This window comes from Thamnophis sirtalis, unplaced genomic scaffold, assembly GCF_051295495.1.
Source record: "Thamnophis sirtalis isolate CommonGarterSnake01/CBP01778 unplaced genomic scaffold, rThaSir2_p1.2 scaffold_2, whole genome shotgun sequence".
Classification (NCBI taxonomy): Eukaryota; Metazoa; Chordata; class Lepidosauria; order Squamata; family Natricidae; genus Thamnophis; species Thamnophis sirtalis.
The window spans coordinates 107,236,639-107,257,480 of NW_028261382.1; the positions used below are offsets into that span (position 1 = coordinate 107,236,639).

The 20,842-nt window shown below is 42.7% G+C and overlaps 1 protein-coding gene and 1 long non-coding RNA gene across 3 annotated transcripts in view; both read right to left on the reverse strand.

Moving 5' to 3' along the window:
• Positions 1-7,612, reverse strand: part of LOC148049116 (solute carrier family 2, facilitated glucose transporter member 5-like) — a 29,425-nt gene extending 21,813 nt beyond the window's left edge. For both annotated transcript variants that reach the window (XM_087703842.1, XM_087703841.1), the window contains exons 1-3: positions 7,523-7,612; positions 4,097-4,242; positions 354-478 (exon numbers count right to left, since the gene is read on the reverse strand). In XM_087703842.1, coding sequence (XP_087559968.1) covers positions 354-478; positions 4,097-4,242; positions 7,523-7,576 — 325 coding nt within the window. In that variant the 5' untranslated portion in view covers positions 7,577-7,612. The remainder of the gene's footprint in view (positions 1-353; positions 479-4,096; positions 4,243-7,522) is intronic.
• Positions 7,613-14,963: 7,351 nt separating this feature from the next.
• LOC148049117 (uncharacterized) lies at positions 14,964-19,915 on the reverse strand. Its single transcript, XR_015695376.1, has 3 exons — positions 19,840-19,915; positions 19,592-19,719; positions 14,964-15,157 (listed from the first exon to the last, which is right to left on the reverse strand). It is a non-coding gene; the product is annotated as an uncharacterized LOC148049117 (long non-coding RNA).
• Between the last annotated feature and the right edge of the window lie 927 nt (positions 19,916-20,842).

Genomic DNA, 20,842 nt, shown 5'->3' on the forward strand with positions numbered 1-20,842 from the left:
CTAACCACTGCATGACAGTGGCTCCTGGCTATGATTTTATAGTCCTTATTTCTATACCGAAATCACAAATCGTTCGGTTCTCTAATATTTCTTTATTGTGTTGTGTAGCGTGATTGCTCGGACAAAATCTGCCCATGTGGTCATAAAGACTAAACACTGTGGTCTTACTATTTATTTGTTTGGGTTTCTCAAAGTTTCTTTTAAAAATTTATTTTGGATTGTTTGCAAATGCTTCATGGAACATTGCAAGCTACTGATCAGTCTGTGGTAGAACAGAATGGAACGAATAAAAGCAGATGAGTAACCGAAACTTTTTAAAGACTTAAATTATTATATCCATAGATAGGACCTACCTGCAGATAGTCCAGTGAACAAGTGAGTTAAAAAGGTGAATTCGACGCTATTTACCAAATGTTTACCACTCATCAAGACTGCACAAGTTATTGCTGAAAGATTAGCTATCACCAAAACGCCTTTCCTGAAAAATAAAAGACATCAAGGGAATAAGGGGCTGGAGAGTAATCAGTGAATACATGGGAACCACCCTTAGCCATGTGTGATATTTTTGGTGAGTTTGAGCCAGAGGTGGTATTCAGCAAGTTCTGACCAGTTCTGGAGAACAGGTAGTGGAAATTTTGACCAATTTTGAGTAATTCTCTGCCTTCTGTGTCCCAGCTGGAATACCAAGAGAAGAAGATCTGGATGTCAGCATTCCAAATAGCATCCAAAAGTAAATCAGACTCCAGGGCAAAGTATTGTTCAAAGTTCCAGTTTATTAAGAGAGCCATGTTGGCACATCTGGGAAAACCCAAATCTGAAAGCTTCCCGATTTGCCTCACCCAGTTGAAAGTTCAAGATCTTGCCCCCACACCCACAAGTCCATCCCATGGTCCAATCATCCACTGCCATGCTGACAGTTCCACCCGTCCAGTTCCGGTCAGGTGCAGAGGTCCAAAGTCAAAGGATGACCTTGGTTTTCTAGAAATAATTTTCTAAGGGCTACATAGTATGATACCCCTCCCATTTTCCCACAATAGAAAATGCATAGAATAATAGAAAGTGTGGCAGGCCAAAGATCCCAAAGAAAAGATGGCTGCAGGCCTGACACTGGATTTAATACGAAAGATATTACATATACAGCAAGAAATATAGAATATATACAGAAATATACTGGAAGTATATTTCAGAAGAAAGAAATATGGGCCTAAGAAAAGCTCAGAGAAGACAACAGAAGGACAGGTGCTTTTTATGCTGCTGGAATTAAGAAACTGTTTTCATGCCATCGCTATAGACACATTAATATAAAAGACCAACTGAAGACCCATTTGAATAGTAGAACTGGGATTAGAAACTTGCCAAGGAAAGAAGGTTCGATTTTGAGCCCTAGGCTATGAAATCAACTACATCTTTGAAATGAGTTGCATTTATACACCGGCGACTCCTAACTTTACACTTCACTGCTATCTTTTTCTTGGGAAGCCTGTAATTCTCTTCATCCTTGCCATGTTTGATCATGGCTTTCTTGAAAGTAAGCAATTTAAAACTGAATCTAGATAAGTCAGAGGTGCTGTTATGGAAAGAAATCAGGATAGGAATAGCAAGTCTGCACTCTGACTCAATCCTTGAACTCCTACCTATTTCCATGTACACTCAATGCAATGAAGTGGACATATGTACGACTATATTTGTGGGTCAGATCTGACGTATGAACTCTTTGGAACTGGCAACAGTATCCATGCCTTATACAATTTGTCCGGCAGACCAGCGGTGGAATTCAACATTTTTTTACTATTGGTTCTGTGGGCATGGTTTGGTGGGCGTGATGTGGCTTGGTGGGCATGGAAGGCTGGGCAGGGGAAGGATACTGTAAAATCTCCATTCCCTCCCCACTCCAGAGGAAGGATACTGTAAAATCTCCATTCCCTCCCCACTCCAGGGGAAAGATACTGTAAAATCTCCATTACCTTCCCACTCCAGAGGGAGGATACTGTAAAACCTCCATTCTTCCCCACTCCAGGGGAAGGATACTGTAAAATCTCCATTCCTCTCCACTCCAGGGGAAGGATACTGTAAAACCTCCATTCTTCCCCACTCCAGGGGAAGGATACTGTAAAATCTCCATTCTCTCCCCACTCCAGGGGAAGGATACTGTAAAATCTCCATTCTCTCTCCACTCCAGGGGAAGGATACTACAAAATCTCCATTCCCTCCTGATCAGCTGGGACTCAGGAGGCAGAGAATAGATGGGGGCGGGGCTAGTCAGAGGTGGTATTTACCGGTTCTCTGAACTACTCAAAATTTCTACTACTGGTTCTCCAGAACTGGTCAGAACCTGCTGAATACCACCTCTGCTACAGACTTACGGGCTAAGCAACACTTGAAAGGTTAACTGTACAAGTCATGTGATCTCTTGGTCATTGTGAGATTGTGAGCCCTGAGACCAAATACAAAATATTGAATAAAAAAGTATTACATTCTCCTCCCCCTCCCCCTCTATGTATGTGTATATGTATATGTATGTTTATAAGAGAAAAACAATAAGCACAACAATAAGAACTGAAGAAGCTTCTTGGATGAGAAGTGAAACATTTTAAAGAAAAAAAAGCAATTAAAGTTGTTGCCTTTTGGAATATTCAAATTGAATACATATAGGAGGAAGGTTCATGTCCAGTAGCAATACAGCCAGGAAGGGGGCCTGTTAGGGTTCCAAATAGCATCCAAAAGTACCATATTTTTCGGGGTATAAGATGCTCTGAAGTATAAGACATACCTAGCTTTTGGGGAGGAAAACAAGGGAAAAAATATCTACCTCTGCCTCCTAGCAATTTTCCTCCTTGCAACAAACAGCACAGACAATATACACTGTTTGTAGTTTTACATTTCAGAGCCAAGGTGGCGCAGTGGTTAAATGCAGCACTGCAGGCTACTGCTAGATCAGCAGGTCAGCGGTTCAAATCTCACCGGCTCAGGGTTGACTCAGCCTTCCATCCTTCCAAGGTGGGTAAAATGAGGACCCAGATTGTTGGGGGCAATATGCTGACTCTCTGTAAACCACTTAGAGAGGCCTGAAAGGCCTATGAAGCGGTATATAAGTCTACTGCTATTTCAGACTATACTTGTACAGATGCTGTTAAAATTGATGTGCCTTCTGGAAGCATAGTTATTCTCTGCTATTTAAAGGAAGGCACAATAGCACTGGGGCCTCTTCAGATCAAGCATTTATTTTTAAAAAGTTTATTCATTTTGTTAAGTTGTCTAGAACAATAATAAAACAGTCTTTAAAAAAATAAGTCTAATAATTTGAACATTCTATAGGCATTTATAGTTAGTGACTTACCTCCTTGCAGCAAACAGCCTGATTAGCACAAGGGGGGAAAAAAATCTGCTTCTGCCTCCTAGCAATTTGTCTCTTGGAGCAAACAGCAAGTTTCACTTTCAGTTTCTCTCGATTATCAGCTGTTTCAGGCTGCAGGGATTGCTATAGCCTATTGCAGCCTCCACAAGCCCACAAGGTAAATTGCTGGGAGGCAGAAGCCAAAGAGTGGGGGACGGTGGGTGGGGCTACATTCAGTGTATAAGATGCACCCAAGTTTTCACCCTCTTTTTGGTAGGGAAAAAGGCAGAAGATTCCTCAAAGTTCTATTTTATTAAGAGAGACATATTGGCACATCTGGGGAAACCTGAATATGAACGCTTCCAAGTTTTCCCACCCAGTTAAAAGTTGAAGATCCATGAAGTGCCCCAATGACAATGGGTAACACTGTTACATGTTTCTTCCATAATCACGTAGTTTCGATGGCCAGGTCATGCGGTAGTTCATTATTTTTTCCAGTTCTTTTTCTTCCACTCTGGCATCTCTTGGTACCGCGACGTCAATAACTTGTACATTTTGGTTTTCGACCACTGTGATATCTGGCATGTTGTGTTCCAAACGATGATCCGTCTGTATTTGAAAGTCCCTCAGGATCTTCACCTTCTCGTTTTGGATTATTATTGTTGTTATTGTTATTATTTCACTGTGTTAACTAGATGGAATGTTTCATAGATAGAACACTGGCACATGTATATTACCAAATAAACCATGAAAGCAGCTTACCTGCCAAGGATATCAGCCAAAAACCCAGCTATCACTGAGGCAAAGATAGCTCCAAGTGGGACTATAGAAATATTGATTGCCAATTCAAGTAGTCTATGCTGTCGTTCCACTTGATAAGAGGTGGAATTATAATATTCTCTCAAGAGCTAGAAGAGAAACACAAGGCATACACATGGCATCAAAAACAGAAGTTGGGGACCAAATACATTTTGGAGGGCAGTGATACCTCTGGAAAAATGGTAGAAATGTCCTTAAAGGTAAAGGTTCCCCCGCACATGTGTTCTAGTCGTTCCCAGCTGTAGGGGGTGGTGTTCGGTTCCACCACAAAACCGCGCTTGACTAAACCGCACTCGACGAAACTGCGTAGCTGACGTCATCAACAGCGCGACAACAGCGCGGAGACAGAAGCACGCTGTAAACACTAAACCTAAAATTAACCCCTAAACCTAAACCTAACCCCCCTAAACCTAATCCTAAACCTAACCCTAAACCTAACCCTTAACCTAACCCTAAACCTAACCCTTAACCTAACCCTAAACCTAATCCTAACCCTAAACCTAACCCTAACCCTAACCCTAACCCTAACCCTAACCCTAACCCTAACCCTAACCCTTAACCTAACCCTAACCCTAACCCTAACCCTAACCCTAAACCTAAACCTAAACCTAACCCTAACCCTAACCCTAAACCTAACCCTTACCTTAAGTTGAATCAGCTTGCTTTCAAAGCGCTATTTAAAGCACCCTTCTTTCTCCGCGCTGGCTGTTGTCGCCCTGTTGATGATGTCAGCGACGCGGTTTAGTCGGGCGTGGTTTAGTCGAGCGCAGTTTTGACGGGTCACGTGTCCTTAAAGGTAAAATTTCCCTTGCACATGTGTTCTAGTCGTTCCCACTCTAGGGGGCGGTGTTCATCTCAATTTTTAAGCTGAAGAGCCAGCACTGTCTGAAGACGTCTCCATGGCCATGTGGCCAGCATGACTCAACACTGAAGGTGCAAGAAGCGCTGTTACCTTCCCACCAAAATGGTCCCTATTTTTCTACTTGCATTTTCACATGCTTTTGAACTGCTAGGTTGGCAGAGGTTGGGACAAATAATGGGAGCTCACTCGGTTATGTGGCTCTAGGGATTCGAACCGCCGGACTGCTGACCTTTCTGATCAACAAGCTCAGCATCTTAGCCTCTGAGCCACCGCGTCCCTAGAAATGACTTTACAAATGGCTTATTTGTAAGCTATTGTGGTTTATTTAATTGATTAAAAAAACATTACAATTTGCTAACTCAAGTGTGACATTCATGGGGAAAAAGCCCCATTGGCAGAGAATATTGACAAAAACATCATGGAACATGTTTTCTTACATTATCCATCTTATATCACCATCATTCCCTTTTTATTTAATAACTTTTTTTTAGCAAAAATGAAAGTGGGAATCAGAGGCATTTATTTACCTCTTATCAGATTAGTAACAATACTGGGATCACCAAACTTTGCTTAGACATATTAAGCGTGTCAGCATATTAACTTGCAACTTTTAAGAATCCTACTACATTTTCTTCTGTTTAAGATGTATGTTGAATATACTATCTTCTATCAGTAATCAACCATGTTTAACTGATAATATAGAACAATAGCATTTGTGAAAATCAACTATAGCAACAGCTATAGCAGTTAGACTTATATACCGCTTCATAGGGCTTTCAGCCCTTTCTAAGCGGTTTACAGAGTCAGCATATTGCCCCCGACAACAATCCGGGTCCTCATTTTACCCACCTCGGAAGGATGGAAGGCTGAGTCAACCTTGAGCCGGTGAGATTTGAACAGTCGAACTGCAGAACTGCAGTCAGCTGAAGTAGCCTGCAGTGCTGCATTTAACCACTGCGCCACCTCGGCTCTTTCTCTATGATCCAATCTCAATTATTAATTCAGTTGAGAATTGATTTGATTCAAAGCACTGTTTTGGATTAATTTGATTCCACTTTGCTGCTCAATTTAATGAAGTGGTTCATTTGATATGAAAAATTGTTCTGAATCGATATTTGGTACAATTTAGAGGTAGCATCTCTGAACTGAAAGAGTCAGCTCTGCTATTCCAAGTATACACCATTCTAGATTGTTCCTACTTCTAACCTGCGATTTAGGAATGGTGACCTCCATGTTTCTCCAAATCTCCAAAGAAAATGCACCTTTAGTCTGACCTTATCATTGGTTCGGTTCCCTTTGGCAAGTTCAAACTTTTATATGAGTTCCCAGGAAATTGACATGGCCCAGGTGAAGCTCAATGTTTCTTGCAACATCAAAACTGATGACTGTTCACATAGATGGCAACTTTTGACACTTAAGCATCCAAAACATCTTGAGCTCATCTTTCCCTCCCCCCAAGATAATCAAAGACTATCAGGCAAGACCATGGAATATGGTTTGAAATTGTCAACTCTTAATCCAGAAATTAAAAATAATCTCTTGTTAAACAAAGATGGGCAGGTGTTTGTGTCTGCATGTATGTTTGTGCATGTGTAGATAGATATAGATGATATAGGGATAGAGATAGGGATAGAGCGATAGGGATAGGGATAGAGAGATAGGAATAGGTAGAGAAGGAATAGGGATAGGGATAAGGAGAGACAGAGACAGACATGAGAGAGTGTGGAGGGAGGGGGAGAGAGAGAGAGATTATAGATAGATCAATGTTCTATTCTACAATAGAATAGATGATTGATAGATAGATAGATAGATAGATAGATAGATAGATAGATAGATAGATAGATAGATAGATAGATAGACAGACAGACAGACAGACAGACAGACAGACAGACGATAGACGGGTAGACGGGTAGACAGGTAGACAGGTAGACAGGTAGACAGGTAGACAGGTAGACAGATAGACAGATAGACAGATAGACAGATAGACAGATAGACAGATAGACAGATAGACAGATAGACAGATAGACAGATAGACAGATAGACAGATAGACAGATAGACAGATAGACAGATAGACAGATAGATAGATAGATAGATAGATAGATAGATAGATAGATAGATAGATAGATAGATAGGAGAGACTGGAGGGAGGGAGGGAGATTATAGATAGATCGATGTTCTGTGATAGATAGATAGATAGATAGATAGATAGATAGATAGATGGATGGATGGATGGATGGATGGATGGATGGATGGATGGATGGATGGATGGATGGATGGATGGATGGATGGATGGATGGATGGATGGATGGATGGATGGGAATGGAGGGTGAGAGAGAGATTATAAATAGATAGATGTTCTATTTTATTCTATGATAGATAGATGAGAGAGACGGAGAGACAGAGAGACAGACAGACAGGCAGGCAGACAGACATAATTACTTGAGGGATTGAATCGTGTGCAAACCCCTTAGATTAGAAAGTCATCTGCATTAAAGGAAGGTCTTACCACACTAGGTGAATAAACTATCCAGATAAAGTAACCATGGTGCACGCTTAGCATGCTGGATGCAAAAGAAATCCAAATAAGTGACTTTGTCAGCTCCTGTTAAAAAAAATAGCACGCTGTGAGTTGAACTGACGACATCACCACCACCATCACCACCACCACCACCACCACCACCACCACCACCATCATCATCATCATCATCATCATCATCATCATCATCATCACCATCATCACCATCATCACCATCATCATTATTATACAATTGTATCACAGCGGCCAGTTGTTTTTCCGGATTTGGCATTGATTACTAGTCGGGCCCCACCCAGGGGCCTAGGACATCGTAACATATTTTTGTAATATGCGTGCGGATCCAAGCAGTGCGCCTTTTTGTGTTTGACTGATGGTGATTTTGTCAATTTTTAACTGTTTTAAATGTAATTCCAGTGCACTTATTATTGTTGTTGTTGTTGTTGTTGAGAGAAAAACAGAGCTGAAGAAGCTTCTTAGATGAGAAGTGAAACGTCCTCAGAGAAAACCCAAAAAGTCCAGTTGTTTCTTGAAAAAGCACCTTTGGGACAACCATGGCCTGGATGATTGAGAATCACCATACACATATATTATCTTTAGAGTAGAGTAGAGTAGAATAGAGTGGAGTGGAGTGGAGTGGAGTGGAGTGGAGTGGAGTGGAGTGGAATGGAATAGAATAGAATAGAATAGAATAGAATAGAATAGAATAGAATAGAATAGAATAGAATAGAATAGAATAGAATAGAATAGAATAGAATAGAATAGAATTCTTTATTGGCCAAGTGTGATTGGACACACAAGGAATTTGTCTTTGGTGCATAAGCTCTCAGTGTACATAAAATGGCAAGATACATTCGTCAAGAATCAAAAGGTACAACACTTAATGGTAGTCATGGGGTACAAATAAGCAATCAGGAACCAATCAATATAAATCATAAGAATACAAGCAACAAAGTTACTGTCCTGAAGTCATAAGTGGGAGGAGATGGGTAATAGGAATGATGGGAAGATTAATAATAATAGTGTAATGCAGCCTTTGTGAATAGTTGGACAGTGGTGAGGGAATTGTTTGTTTAGCAGAGTGATGGCGTTCGGGGAAAAACTGTTCTTGTGTCTAGCTGTCTTGGTGTGCAGTGCTTTATAGCGTCGTTTTGAGGGTAGGAGTTGAAACAATTTATGTCCAGAATGTGCGGTGGTCTGTACAGTAAATATTTTCATGGCCCTCTTTTTGACTCATGCAATGTACAGGTCCTCAATGGAACCTGGAATGGAATTTTTAACTTTTGTATTATGTGTTTCTTTTAATGTTGTACGCTGCCCTGAGTCCTTGGGAGAAGGGCAGCATATAAATCTAATAAAACCAAACCAAACCAAAACCATCCACTGGGATGCCAAGGTTCCTCTCACAGAGCCGAGGTGGCGCAGTGGTTAGGGTGCAGTACTACAGGCCACTTCAGCTGACTGTTAGCTGCAGTTCAGCGGTTCAAATCTCACCGGCTCAAGGTTGACTCAGCCTTCCATCCTTCCGAGGTGGGTGAAATGAGGACCCAGACTGTGGGGGCGATATGCTGACTCTGTAAACCGCTTAGAGAGGGCTGAAAGCCCTATGAAGCGGTATATAAGTCTAACTGCTATTGCTATTGCTATAAGACAGGCTGGTAGTAATTGTTTTTTTTCCTGCCGTTCTCTTTTCGTAACTAATAACTTTTGTAACTCTACCAAAGTTTAATTAAAATTTCACACAAAATCCTGAAACTTTAGGCTTACCTATCAGTTTGCTCTGAAACCCCATAAACAATGTTATCAGCTTTGTTTGTCATCCTATAGTTAAATTTGTCCAAACTCACACTTTTTGGAGATGTCTCCAGGACTTCCGGTTCCTTGACATCTTTAGCCAGTATTTGGACACTTTTCTTGGGTTCATCCATGTTGACGTCCATGAATGGAGAGTAGCTCAGGATCACCCGTGGGACAATAAGAGCAAGCTTCACAGTTGGTTATCTAGTATCTATTCTACTATCTTTTTTTCAGGATACATATATATGATTTCAAGATCAAGTCAAAAGGGATGAAATAGATAAGCCCAGGAAAGAGCAATCCTTTCAACCAGAAATTCAGAAATAGATGGACTCTGGAGAACTGTAAAATTCAACCAAGCAAATCCATCATGTCCAACACCGTTGGGAGGATTATTTGACCACACAAATTTTGCATAAATCTTACTTTAAACCCAGACCTATCTATGTACCCATACTCATACACATGCATGCATGTATGGGAAAGAACATTGCGACATATTTTGATAATGGAAACACTAGAGGGATTTCTACGATCCCTTGACTGTTGGTGACTATTTGAGGGGAGTTTGCTAATTCTTTATCCCTGGGATTTCTTGAAGAGCAGAAGCTGAAGGAATCCCAGAATTGATTCATCCAAACTATCTTTAAACTGCCATGGAAGGGGAAGCTATAGAATCATTCCACCTGACTCAATCTCTCAGGACATGAATAAGCAAAGAAAACACGGACTTACTCTGAGCTCGGAATGAGGAAGGGTTCTAGAATTAATCCAAGCTGAATGATCTTTGGTTTGAAACAATATTTTGAATTCAAATTCTAACAGCCCATCAGGAACCAATCAGGTAAAGGACCTCAGGCTGTTCCAGAAGAATCTGTTGACTGTTGGAAGTGGAAAAGACCGATAATCTGTGCCAAGAAAATAGTTTAGGATGATAGTTTCAGAACAAACTGGTGGGGAAGGAAACAAAGTAGGAATTAGGGGAAAGGAGGAGGAGGAGGGGAAGGAGAAGGAGTAATAGTAGTAGTAGTAGTAGTAGTAGTAGTAGTAGTAGTAGTAGTAGTAGTAGTAGTAGTAGTAGCAGCAGTAGTAGTAATAGTAGTAGTAGTCAACCTAGTTGTGCATAAAGTCACTCTTTGGTCTCTATTAGGTCTCATTTGCATCAAATTAAAATTGGTCAACTCAAAAGCAGGGTGGATATTATCAACATATCTTCTCTGATGGCTTTTGTTACATTTGCTTTTGAAACACTAAATATCTGGAAGTGCTATCAAACTGTTGGTTTCCACATCTCCCAATGTTTCATGGATAAAAATAGGTGCATGAGTGAGCTGGTTTGGTGTTGGCCTAAAAACAGGAGATGGTGAGTTAGAATAGAACAACAGAGTTGGAAGGAACCTTGGAGGTCTTCTAGTCCAACCCCCTGCCTAGGCAGGAAACCCTACACCGTTTCAGACAAATGGTTATCCAACAACTTCTTAAAGACTTCCAGTGTTGGGGCATTCATAACTCCTGGAGGCAACTTCTGTTCCACTGATTAATTGTTCTAACTGTCAGGAAATTTCTCCTCAGTTCTAAGTTGATTCTCTCCTTGATTAGTTTCCACCCATTGCTTCTTGTTCTACCCTCAGGTGCCTTGGAGAATAGTTTGACTCCCTCTTCTCTGTGGCAACCCCTGAGATATTGGAACGCTGCTATCATGTCTCTCCTGGTCCTTTTTTCTATTAAACTTGACATACCCAGTTCCTGCAACCGTTCTACATATGTTTTAGCCTCCACTCTGCTGATCCTCTTTGTTGTTTCTAGTCCTGCCATGGCATAAAAACTGGCTGGAGATTTTTGGGCCGGTCATTCTCTTTCAGCCTAACCCACTTTTAGAGGGCCACTTTCTGTGGGGGAAATGGAAGAGGAAAGAGTACAGGTAGTCCTCAACTTACAACTGTTCATTTAGCGACCATTTGAAGTTACAACAGCACTGGAAAAGAGGTGAACATTTTTCACATGTATGGCCATTTTAGCATCCCCATGGTCATGCGATCCAAATCCAGACAACTGACTCATATTTATGACGGTTACAGTGTCCTGGGGGGCCACATTAAAGCCCTTTTGCAACTTTCTGACAAGCCAAGTCCATGGGGAAGCCGGATTCACTTAACGGCCTGGTTGCTAATTTAACACCTGCAGTGATTCACTTAACAACAGGCGTAAGAAAAGTGGTTAAATGGAGTGAAATTCACTTAACTGATGTCTCACTTAGCAAACAGAAATATTGGACTCAGTCTTGGCCGTAAGTTGAGGACAACCTGTATCGTACAGGTTCCTTTGCCGTCGGTTATTCATTTAAAAAATGATAAAAGTGGGATAAAAATCAAATAAATAATGATCTGAGGACATTTTGGTTGAAGTTCTTTCCCTACGCCATTTTTCCCAGGGACCTTTCACCAAGGGATGAGTGGTTTTCTCTATAGCAATAGTTAGGCTTATATACCACTTCATAGGGCTTTCAGCCCTCTCTAAGCGGTTTACAGAGTCAGCATATTGCCCCCAACAACAATCTGGGTCCTCATTTTACCCACCTCGGAAGGATGGAAGGCTGAGTCAACCTTGAGCCTGGTGGGATTTGAACAGCCAAACTGCTGAACTGCAGTGCTGCATTTAACCACTGCGCCACCTCGGCTCTATGGGCCACTTCTGTTGTTTTCAAAGGGTTCTTATGCTTACAGGTTAGTATTAGTTAAAACACAATGGCTAACCCAATTGTTATGGTCTCAGCCAGTGGTGGGATTCAGCCAGTTCGCACCACTTCGGGAGAACCAGTGGTTGACTTTCTGAGCAGTTTGATGAACTCGTTGTTTGAAGAAATAATTAGGGCAGAGAACCGGTTGTTAAGTTATTTGAATCCTACCACTGGTCTCAGCAGCACAGAAACAACACATCTCTTGGCAGCTTAGAAAGGTATTCAGAAACAACAGAAACAACACATCTCTTGGCAGCTTAGAAAGGTATTCAGTAAATCATTAGGGAGGGTTCTGAAAATATTTTGATGTCATGATGGACAATTTTTTAGTTCTTTAGAAGAGCCGAGGTGGCGCAGTGGTGAAATGCAGCACTGCAGGCTACTTCAGCTGACTGCAGTTCTGCAGTTCGGCTGTTCAAATCTCACCGGCTCAGGGTTGACTCAGCCTTCCATCCTTCCGAGGTGGGTAAAATGAGGACCCGGATTGTTGTTGGGGGCAATATGCTGACTCTGTAAACCGCTTAGAGAGGGCTGAAAGCTCTATGAAGCGGTATATAAGTTTAACTGCTATTGCTATTGCTATTGCTATAATTTTTTAGTTCTTTTGTAATTGAGGGCCAATGGTAGAGATAGGGTCCTAACTGGTTTGCTACCGGTTTGCTTCAATCACATGCACACCCACAGCACATTGCTGCATGTGTGCAGTTGACTGAAAACAGCTCTGCGCATGCCAGCGATTGCAGAAGAGATCGAAGAACCAGTTCAGGGGCATGGCAGGCCTGGGTCACTGCCGGCTCCAGCGACCCAGGCCAACATACTAGTACCAGTTCGGCCGAACTGGCTCAAACTGGTAGGAACCCACCACTGGTAGAGAGGAAACAGATGAGTAAACCAAAGCCAGCATGTATGACCATTTCAGCATCCCCATGGTCATGTGATCCGGCTGACCAACCGCACTCAACGTGTAGGCCTCAATGGAACTGGGAATGGAGATTTTGCAGTATAATCCCTCTGCCACGCCCACCAAGTCATGCCATGCCCACTAAGCCACACTCACAGAACCGGTAGTAAACATTTTTGAATCCCACTACTACTGTACGTATCCTGCAACCATGTGTTGTGTTTTTTTTTACCCTCCAGTCCCTTAAGCATCTTTCGCTGCAGTCTTTCTAGAGAGTCAATGTGGGTTTTATTTTTTGCATTGTCATTACCAAAACTGAATGCAATATTCCAGTGGTGGGATTCAGCCAGTTCGCACCTATTCGGGAGAACCAGTTGGTAACTTTCTAAGGAGTTCGGAGAATCGGTTGTTGGAAGAAATTTCCTTTTGTTTTTTCCCCACTTTGCAGGGCTAATCCTGTAAGGAAGGCAGGAAGGAAACATTCTGGTGTTGTTTCTAGCCTCATCTTTATTGACCTGCTTACAGAAACTGCCTCTCTGGTTACCCCTTGCTACATTGTAACAGCTAAGGCAAAGTGCCCATCGACCTGAGTGACCTTGAGTTGGCCACACCCACCCAATCACATGACCACCGAGCCCCACCCAACCAGATGGTCATTAGGGCAGAGAACCGGTTGTTAAATTATTTGAATCCCACCACTGCAATATTCCTAGTGTGGTCTCACAAAAAGAAAAACAGTACGAATGCTTCCCATGATATTCATATTATCTCTCTGTTGATGCAGCCTAGGACTTCATTAACTTTTGGGGCAGCTGCAGCACACTGCTGGCTCATATTCCAGGGGTTTCCCCTTAGGACATCTACATTCTCCTCACAGTTACTGCTATGGAGCCAGGTTTTACCTATTATATCCCAGTGCATTGGTTTTTTTTCCCCTTGCCTAAGTGTGAAACCTAACTCTTTTCACCACTGAATTGTTGGATAGGGTCCGTTGTTAAAGTCTAGAAGTCTTGAACAATCTAAAACTATTTCTCCAAAATCTGAAAACCTAACAGTTCCCTGAGAATGAGAGAGAGAGAGAGAGAGGAAAAAAAGTGCAAGCCATGTCTGCAATGGAAGTCAATTCTGGGGAAACTTGAGGGTATCGTGTATTTTTCGCTCCATAAGACACACTTTTTTTGTCTCCCAAAAGTGGGTGGAAATGTCTGGGCATTTTATGGAGCAAACATTGCCAAAGCCCCGCCCACCTACTGGCCCCCACCCACCGGCCCCTACTCGCTGGCCATTTTTGGCCTCCATGTGTCCTGTTTTTGGCCTTTGCACACCTCTTTTTTGGCTTTCATGTGTCCCAGGTTTGGCCTTCACATGTCCCATTTTTGGCCTCTGCATGCCCCGTTTTTGGCCTTCGCATGTCCCGTTTTTTGGTCTCCATGGGTCCCGTTTTTTGGCCTCCGCATGTCCCATTTTTGGCCTCTTCATGCCCCGCTTTTGGCCTCCGCATGCCCCATTTTTTACCTCCGCGTGCCCCGTTTTTGGCCTCTGCATGCCCCGTTTTTGGCCTCTGCGTGTCCTGTTTTTGGCCTCTGCATGCCCCATTTTTTGGCCTCCGCATGCCCCATTTTCGGCCTCTGCGTACCTCTTTTTCGGCCTCCATGGGTCCCATTTATGGCCTCAGCACACCCCATTTTCCACATCTTTAGCGGAGGCCAAAAATGGGCCATGCAGAGGCTGAAAACAGGGCACGCAGAAGCCAGAAATGGGAGTGCGTCTTACGGCCAGGTATATCTTCTGGAGCGACCAATATGTTACTTTGCAAAAAAATATTAATCTAAATCTAAGATCAGTTGCTGGTTCTGAACCAGAAGGAATACTCCATAGATCAACCACACTGGACAGTTAAAGAAAAACAAGATTCCGTTTTTAATTCTGATTTCAAAGAAAATACATAAATAAACACAAAGGGCACCAAATTAGTTCAGAGGCTGATGTCAGTCACCTTTCTCGACTTATTTCTTTCTACATGGACTTTCTTGCGATTTTTCGATTTTTCCATGATTTTTTGGATATCCTTTAAAGTCTGGTTTTTAGTTTCTGGGATACACAGGTAGAAGTAAATAAAGAGGGCCACACAGAATGGACTGAAGATGAGTAAGGAGTACGATCCAAGTTCTTTCTATAGACGTAAAAAGAATTTTTTTTGGGGGGGGGGGAGGGAAAGAGAGAAACGGTTGTGGGATGCTTTATATCAAAATACATTTTATTTTACAATAAATAAAAGGTATTTTACATTATAATATCTCGATCCCCCCTTGAACATCAACAGAATCCACAATGGGAAGTAGTGCCTCCCCTACTTAACTGACAGTCAAGTTGGAACTAAGTTCGTCAAGTAAAAATAGCAAATAGGGGTAAATCTTTTGCTCAAAACCTCCTTGAAACCCCCCCCCCAAATAAATTACCCAGATTCAATTCACACATCAAAGGAGAAGGTTTGTAAACACGAGTAGACAGGAAGAAGAGATTGTAAATAAAGCAACCCAAAATGTACATTGTTAACTTATTAAATGAAATAACAGATATATAAGAATGATAAATGTATAGAAGAATAACAACTATGTGAATGTATACTTAAAATGCTATGTAAGAGAATAAAAAATAATAATAAAACCTTCCTTGAACCCCCCCAATAAATTACCCAGATTCAATTCACACATCAAAGGAGAAGGTCTGTAAACACAAGTAGATTTAATTAAAACAGTCTCCTAAAAGAAATACATGTTCATGGGAATAAACTTCACAGATGACACCCGACACATACCTAAGCCCCTTTAAAAAAAACATGACTCTGATGAATAGATTGACACTGAAAATAAAGGATAAAGAGGAATTGGAGTACTTCAAGACACGGGGAAGATTCTCTGATTGGCTAGAGAAAGGAAACTAGAAAAGAAAATAGAGAGAAGATATAGAACCCAGACGAGGCACTGTTAAATGGAAAAGGGGGGAAAGAAGGGGAAAACAGAAAGAAAATATTAAATATATAAGTATACAGCCGAAAATGAGATATAAAGGGGAGGAAAATATAGCTAGGATAGATTAGTGAAGGAAAGAGAATAAGTAATGATATCAAATTATATTTGGGTCTGCGGAAATACCATCTCAAGGAAATACAAATTGAGGGCGGAAAGAGACAGCTACAATAATAGAAAAGAAAGAGAATGGAGGAGGACACGAAAGGAAGATGGGGGAAAGAAGAAAGAGGCGAGGAGAGGAGGATGGAAGGGAGAGGAAGAGAAGGAGAGAAGGTAGGAAGAGGAAAAGGAAGAGGAAGAGTGGGAGGAAGGCAAGGGAGGAAGGAAGGGGAAGGAGAGGAAAAAGGAAGAAAGTAGAGAAGGGAAGGAGGAAGAAAAGAAAGGGAAAATGTGGTGGTGTTACCACAGGAAGAAGGGATGGTAAATAAAGCAACCCAAAATGTACATTGTTAACTTATTAAATGAAATAATACATGTATAAAGATGATAAATGTATAGGAGAATAACAACTATGTGAATGTATACTTAAAATGCTATGTAAGAGAATAAAAAATCATAATAAAACCTTCCTTGAACCCCCCCAATAAATTACCCAGACTCAATTCACACATCAAAGGAGAAGGTCTGTGAACACAAGTAGATTTAACTAAAACAGTCTCCTAAAAGAAATACATGTTCATGGGAATAAACTTCACAGATGACACGTGACACATACCTACACATCAGAGGTGATATTCAGCAAAGCGGGGGCAAAGCGGTAGGGGAAATTTGGCCTGGGTCACCTCATTGGTAGCAATCTCTGGCTGGCTCTGCTCCCCCACCCCCACGGCCTGGTCGCTCGGTCGTCACTCACTTGCCCCGCTTGCCCCCTCGATGCTCGCTTGCCCCCCCCAATTGCTTACTCACCCGCTTGATGCTCACTCGCCCCACCTGCCCCAGCCACCTCACCCATCCCATTTACACTCTTGGATGTGCGTGCTCGGCCGGAGTGAAGAACAGGGTGATGACGGCAGCGGCTTTTTCAGGGCATTTGAGACCTCTGATAGTTTTCAGCGGCCTCCAGCCAGCTGTCGCTGCCAGGAAGCAGCTAGCAAAGAGGTGGCAGATGGGAAGCTTCCTGCAGTCACACTGCAAAACAGAGCTTGCTTTCTGGAGTCTGGACCAGCCACCGTGATGGGAAGGTGTTCTGACCCCCTCCTCCGTCCAGTAATGAATGCCGAGACAAGCTTAACTGGAATGTCCTTTAATTAGCAAAACACCAAAACCTCGGTGGTTGAAAGCCAAGCAAACAAACAGATAAGGACCTTGGCAGCAACTCAGACAAATTCAGGCAGCAATAAACACAGATAAGGCTTGGCAGCAACTGCCAAGCTCACAGAACTGTCCTCTGACATTCAATTCCTGCGTTGACTTCTACAAAGAGGACCATGTGCACAAGTAGCTTTTATAGTCTGGAGAGGAGCCTAATGACCACCAGCTGAGTACATTCACCTCCTGTAATTGCGTAATTGTTCCTGACGCCTAGTAGCTCTTCAATGGCATGCATCCAGGAACAACTCACTGCTGGCTTCTGGATCACTCTCCCTTGTCTCCCCCCCACTGGTCCAAGGCTCAGGCACCACCTGGTGCCCAACCGGTCTCTCTGTGCCCTGCTCAGAGTCGGAACCCTGTCCAGGTCCTCCACATCCTCCAGAGCCGACTCATAGGGGCCCTCGCTGTTGGAGTCTGGTGGCAGCTCCAACGGCTCCTTCTGGACCACAACAGGAAGGTAAGACCAAAGAAAGAGGTTGTCATGAGGGAGGAAGCGGGACAGCATCTCGCAACAAGGGGCTGGCAGGGAGCCCATCGGCAACGGGTCAGCTCTGGCTTGCCTTCCCCTCTGCAACCAGCCTCCTTGGGAGGAAGGTAAGCCCAAAGAAAGAGGCAGTCATGGGGTAGGAAGTGGAGCTAGGGACATGACCTCTGAAGGAGTGGAAACGGGACTGGTGAAGGGAGAGCGGGTGGCCTGCAGGAGGAGGCCTAGGCAGAAAATAGGTAGATAGGAAGAAATTCAATTATTTTCCCTCCCGGGTTCTGTGGGCGTGGCTTGATGTTTGCTCGTGTGACTGAGTGGGTGTGGGCTTGAGTGATGTCGAGTTGGTTATGCCTACCCAGTCATATGACACCCCCACCAAGCCACGCCCACAGAACAGGTAGTAAAAAAAAATTGAATCCCACCAATGCTACACATGCCGATTCCCCTCAAGTGCTACACACTAGAACCAGCATAGACACATACTACTACACTTATTAATGACAATTTCTCCTACAAAACAGTCCTTTTGTACCTCATTTTCTCTGTAGTTACCCCCACAGGGAAATCTCTTTACTCTTGGGAATAAATAAAAAACCCTTTCCTCACAGCCGTCTGGATTTCATTTTGAATGGTTCTTACACAACACTGCCTTAAGTTAGAATCCCAAATTATTCGTCTGACAGTGCCCATATGGAAATTTATTTCTTTATTTCAAATACTGCGGACACCTCCCCACACTGTGTTCCTCCAAAGGCTATATGCAAGCTGTTCCATTCCTAGTACGTTTCACCAATGCAAAATCTTAACAACATTTTCTTTCTTAGAAGCTAGTAGTGTATCACTAGCTTCCAAGCAGCAAATTTAATACAATTAGAAAAACGGATAAAAGTGGAAGAAAGATTTGAGGAGAAAGATAGAATAGAACAGAACAGAATAGAACAACGAGTTGGAAAGGACCTTGAAGGTCTTCTAGTCCAACCCCCTGCTTAGGGAGGAAACCCTATACCACTTCAGACAAATGGTTTCCAGTGTTGGGGCATTCACAACTTCTGGGGGTAAGTTGTTCCACTAATTAATTGTTCTAACTGTCAGGAAATTTCTCCTTAGTTCTAAGTTGCTTCTCTCCTTGATTAGTTTCCACCCATTTCTTCTTGTTCTACCTTCAGGTGCCTTGGAGAATAGTTTGACTCCCTCTTCTTTGTGTTCCAATATCCTGAGATATTGGAACATTGCTATCATGTCACCCTTAATCCTCCTTTTCATTAAACTACACAAACCCAGTTCCTTCATATGTTTTAGCCTCCAGCCCTCTAATCCTCTTTGTAGCTCTTCTCTGCACTCTTTCTAGAGTCTCCACATCTTTTGTACATCGTGGCAACCAAAACTGAATGCAGGATTCCAAGTGTGGCCTTACCAAGGGATTATAAACTGGTATTAACCCTTCACGTGATCTTGATTCTATCCCTCTGTTGATGCAGCCTAGAACTGTGTTGGCTTTTTTGGCAGCTGCTCCACACTGCTGGCTCATATTTAAATGGTTGTCCACTAGGACTCCAAGATCCTTTTCACAGTTATTACTGTTCAACAAGGTACCACCTATACTGTACCTGTGCATTTCGTTTTTCTTGCCTAAATGTAGAACCTTACTTTTTCCACCATTGAATTTCATTTTGTTACAGTAGATAGCAGCCAATATTCAAGTCTGTCAAGATCCTTCTGTATCATAATAAATTCTGTTTAATAAACCATGCCATTTCCACTAAGCTTCAAACTCACTCACCTTTATTTTATCTTGCATCAATGTTATGGTAATACTGACCACGCAGTATATAGATCCTGCAAAAGCAACACCTGATGCACGCGATGACTGAAGGAACATCTCCAGTGAAATTATTACTGAAATCATATCTTGGTAGAGAGAAAAAGATGTGAGTCACGGAATGTTCTTTCCCATTGACTAAGATGCTCCTCTCCCCTGCCCCCCCCCCATCCACATCTCTTCTCACAACTTGTGTTTCATGCACTTACTTGGTCCTAAGCTAAATGCAGCAGTGAACACCAGAAGCAGGCTGATGCAGATATAACATAACGACGCACTGGACATCTGTGGGAGAAAATTGGTCAGAATTGAGCAAAGCATCCTATGAACTGTTGGAAAGGAACATTCTGAAGGTTGTGGTGGGGAAATCCGTGACCCGACAAAAGTGCGAACGTCATAAGCGCGCCGACAAAACCGCGGCGCTAAAACCACGATGTCAAAAGCGCGCCAACAACAGCATGCCGACAGAAGCGCGATTTAAGTTAAGGTAAGGTTTAGGATTAGGTTTAGGTTTAGGTTTAGGTTTAGGGTTAGGGTTAGGGTTAGGGTTAGGGTTAGGGTTAGGGTTAGGGTTAGGGTTAGGGTTAGGGTTAGGGTTAGGGTTAGGTTTAGGGTTAGGTTTAGAGTTAGGTTTAGGGTTAGGTTTAGGGTTGCGTTACAGCGCGCTTCTGTTGGCGCGCTTTTGTCGGCGCGCTTCAGGGCTAATTCGTCGCTCATTCGTCATGCGGTTTTGTCGGCGCGGTTTTGTCACCGCGCTTTAGTCAGGCACGCTTTTGTTGTTCGCACATTTGTGGTGGAACCGGGGAAATTCAATGAAAGAAACAAACGGCAGCAACACAAAACAAACAATTCTTACTTTGAGACTCAGAGGTTTATTTTGCTAATAATTTGCAACATAAACAACCATCATAACACAACTTACAGTAATAACCCATTGGCTTTTTTTTGGCAGCTGCTGTACGCAGCTGGCTCAAATCATCATGGCTCCCAAATCTAAACAAAACTCAGCAGCACTTTTTTGTGCTGCTGACGATAAAAATAGGATCATCGACTTCCGGGGGGCGTGGCCTGTTGCCGAGGAGGGCTCCACCGAGCTCCTCAGAGATCTGGTCTGTATATCTAAATAAGATCATAGATAGCACCCCTTTTTGGCTAAGAAAGGGGCAGGGAGGATAGCCCCGTAGGTTAGGATCTAATCGTAAGCCACAGCCT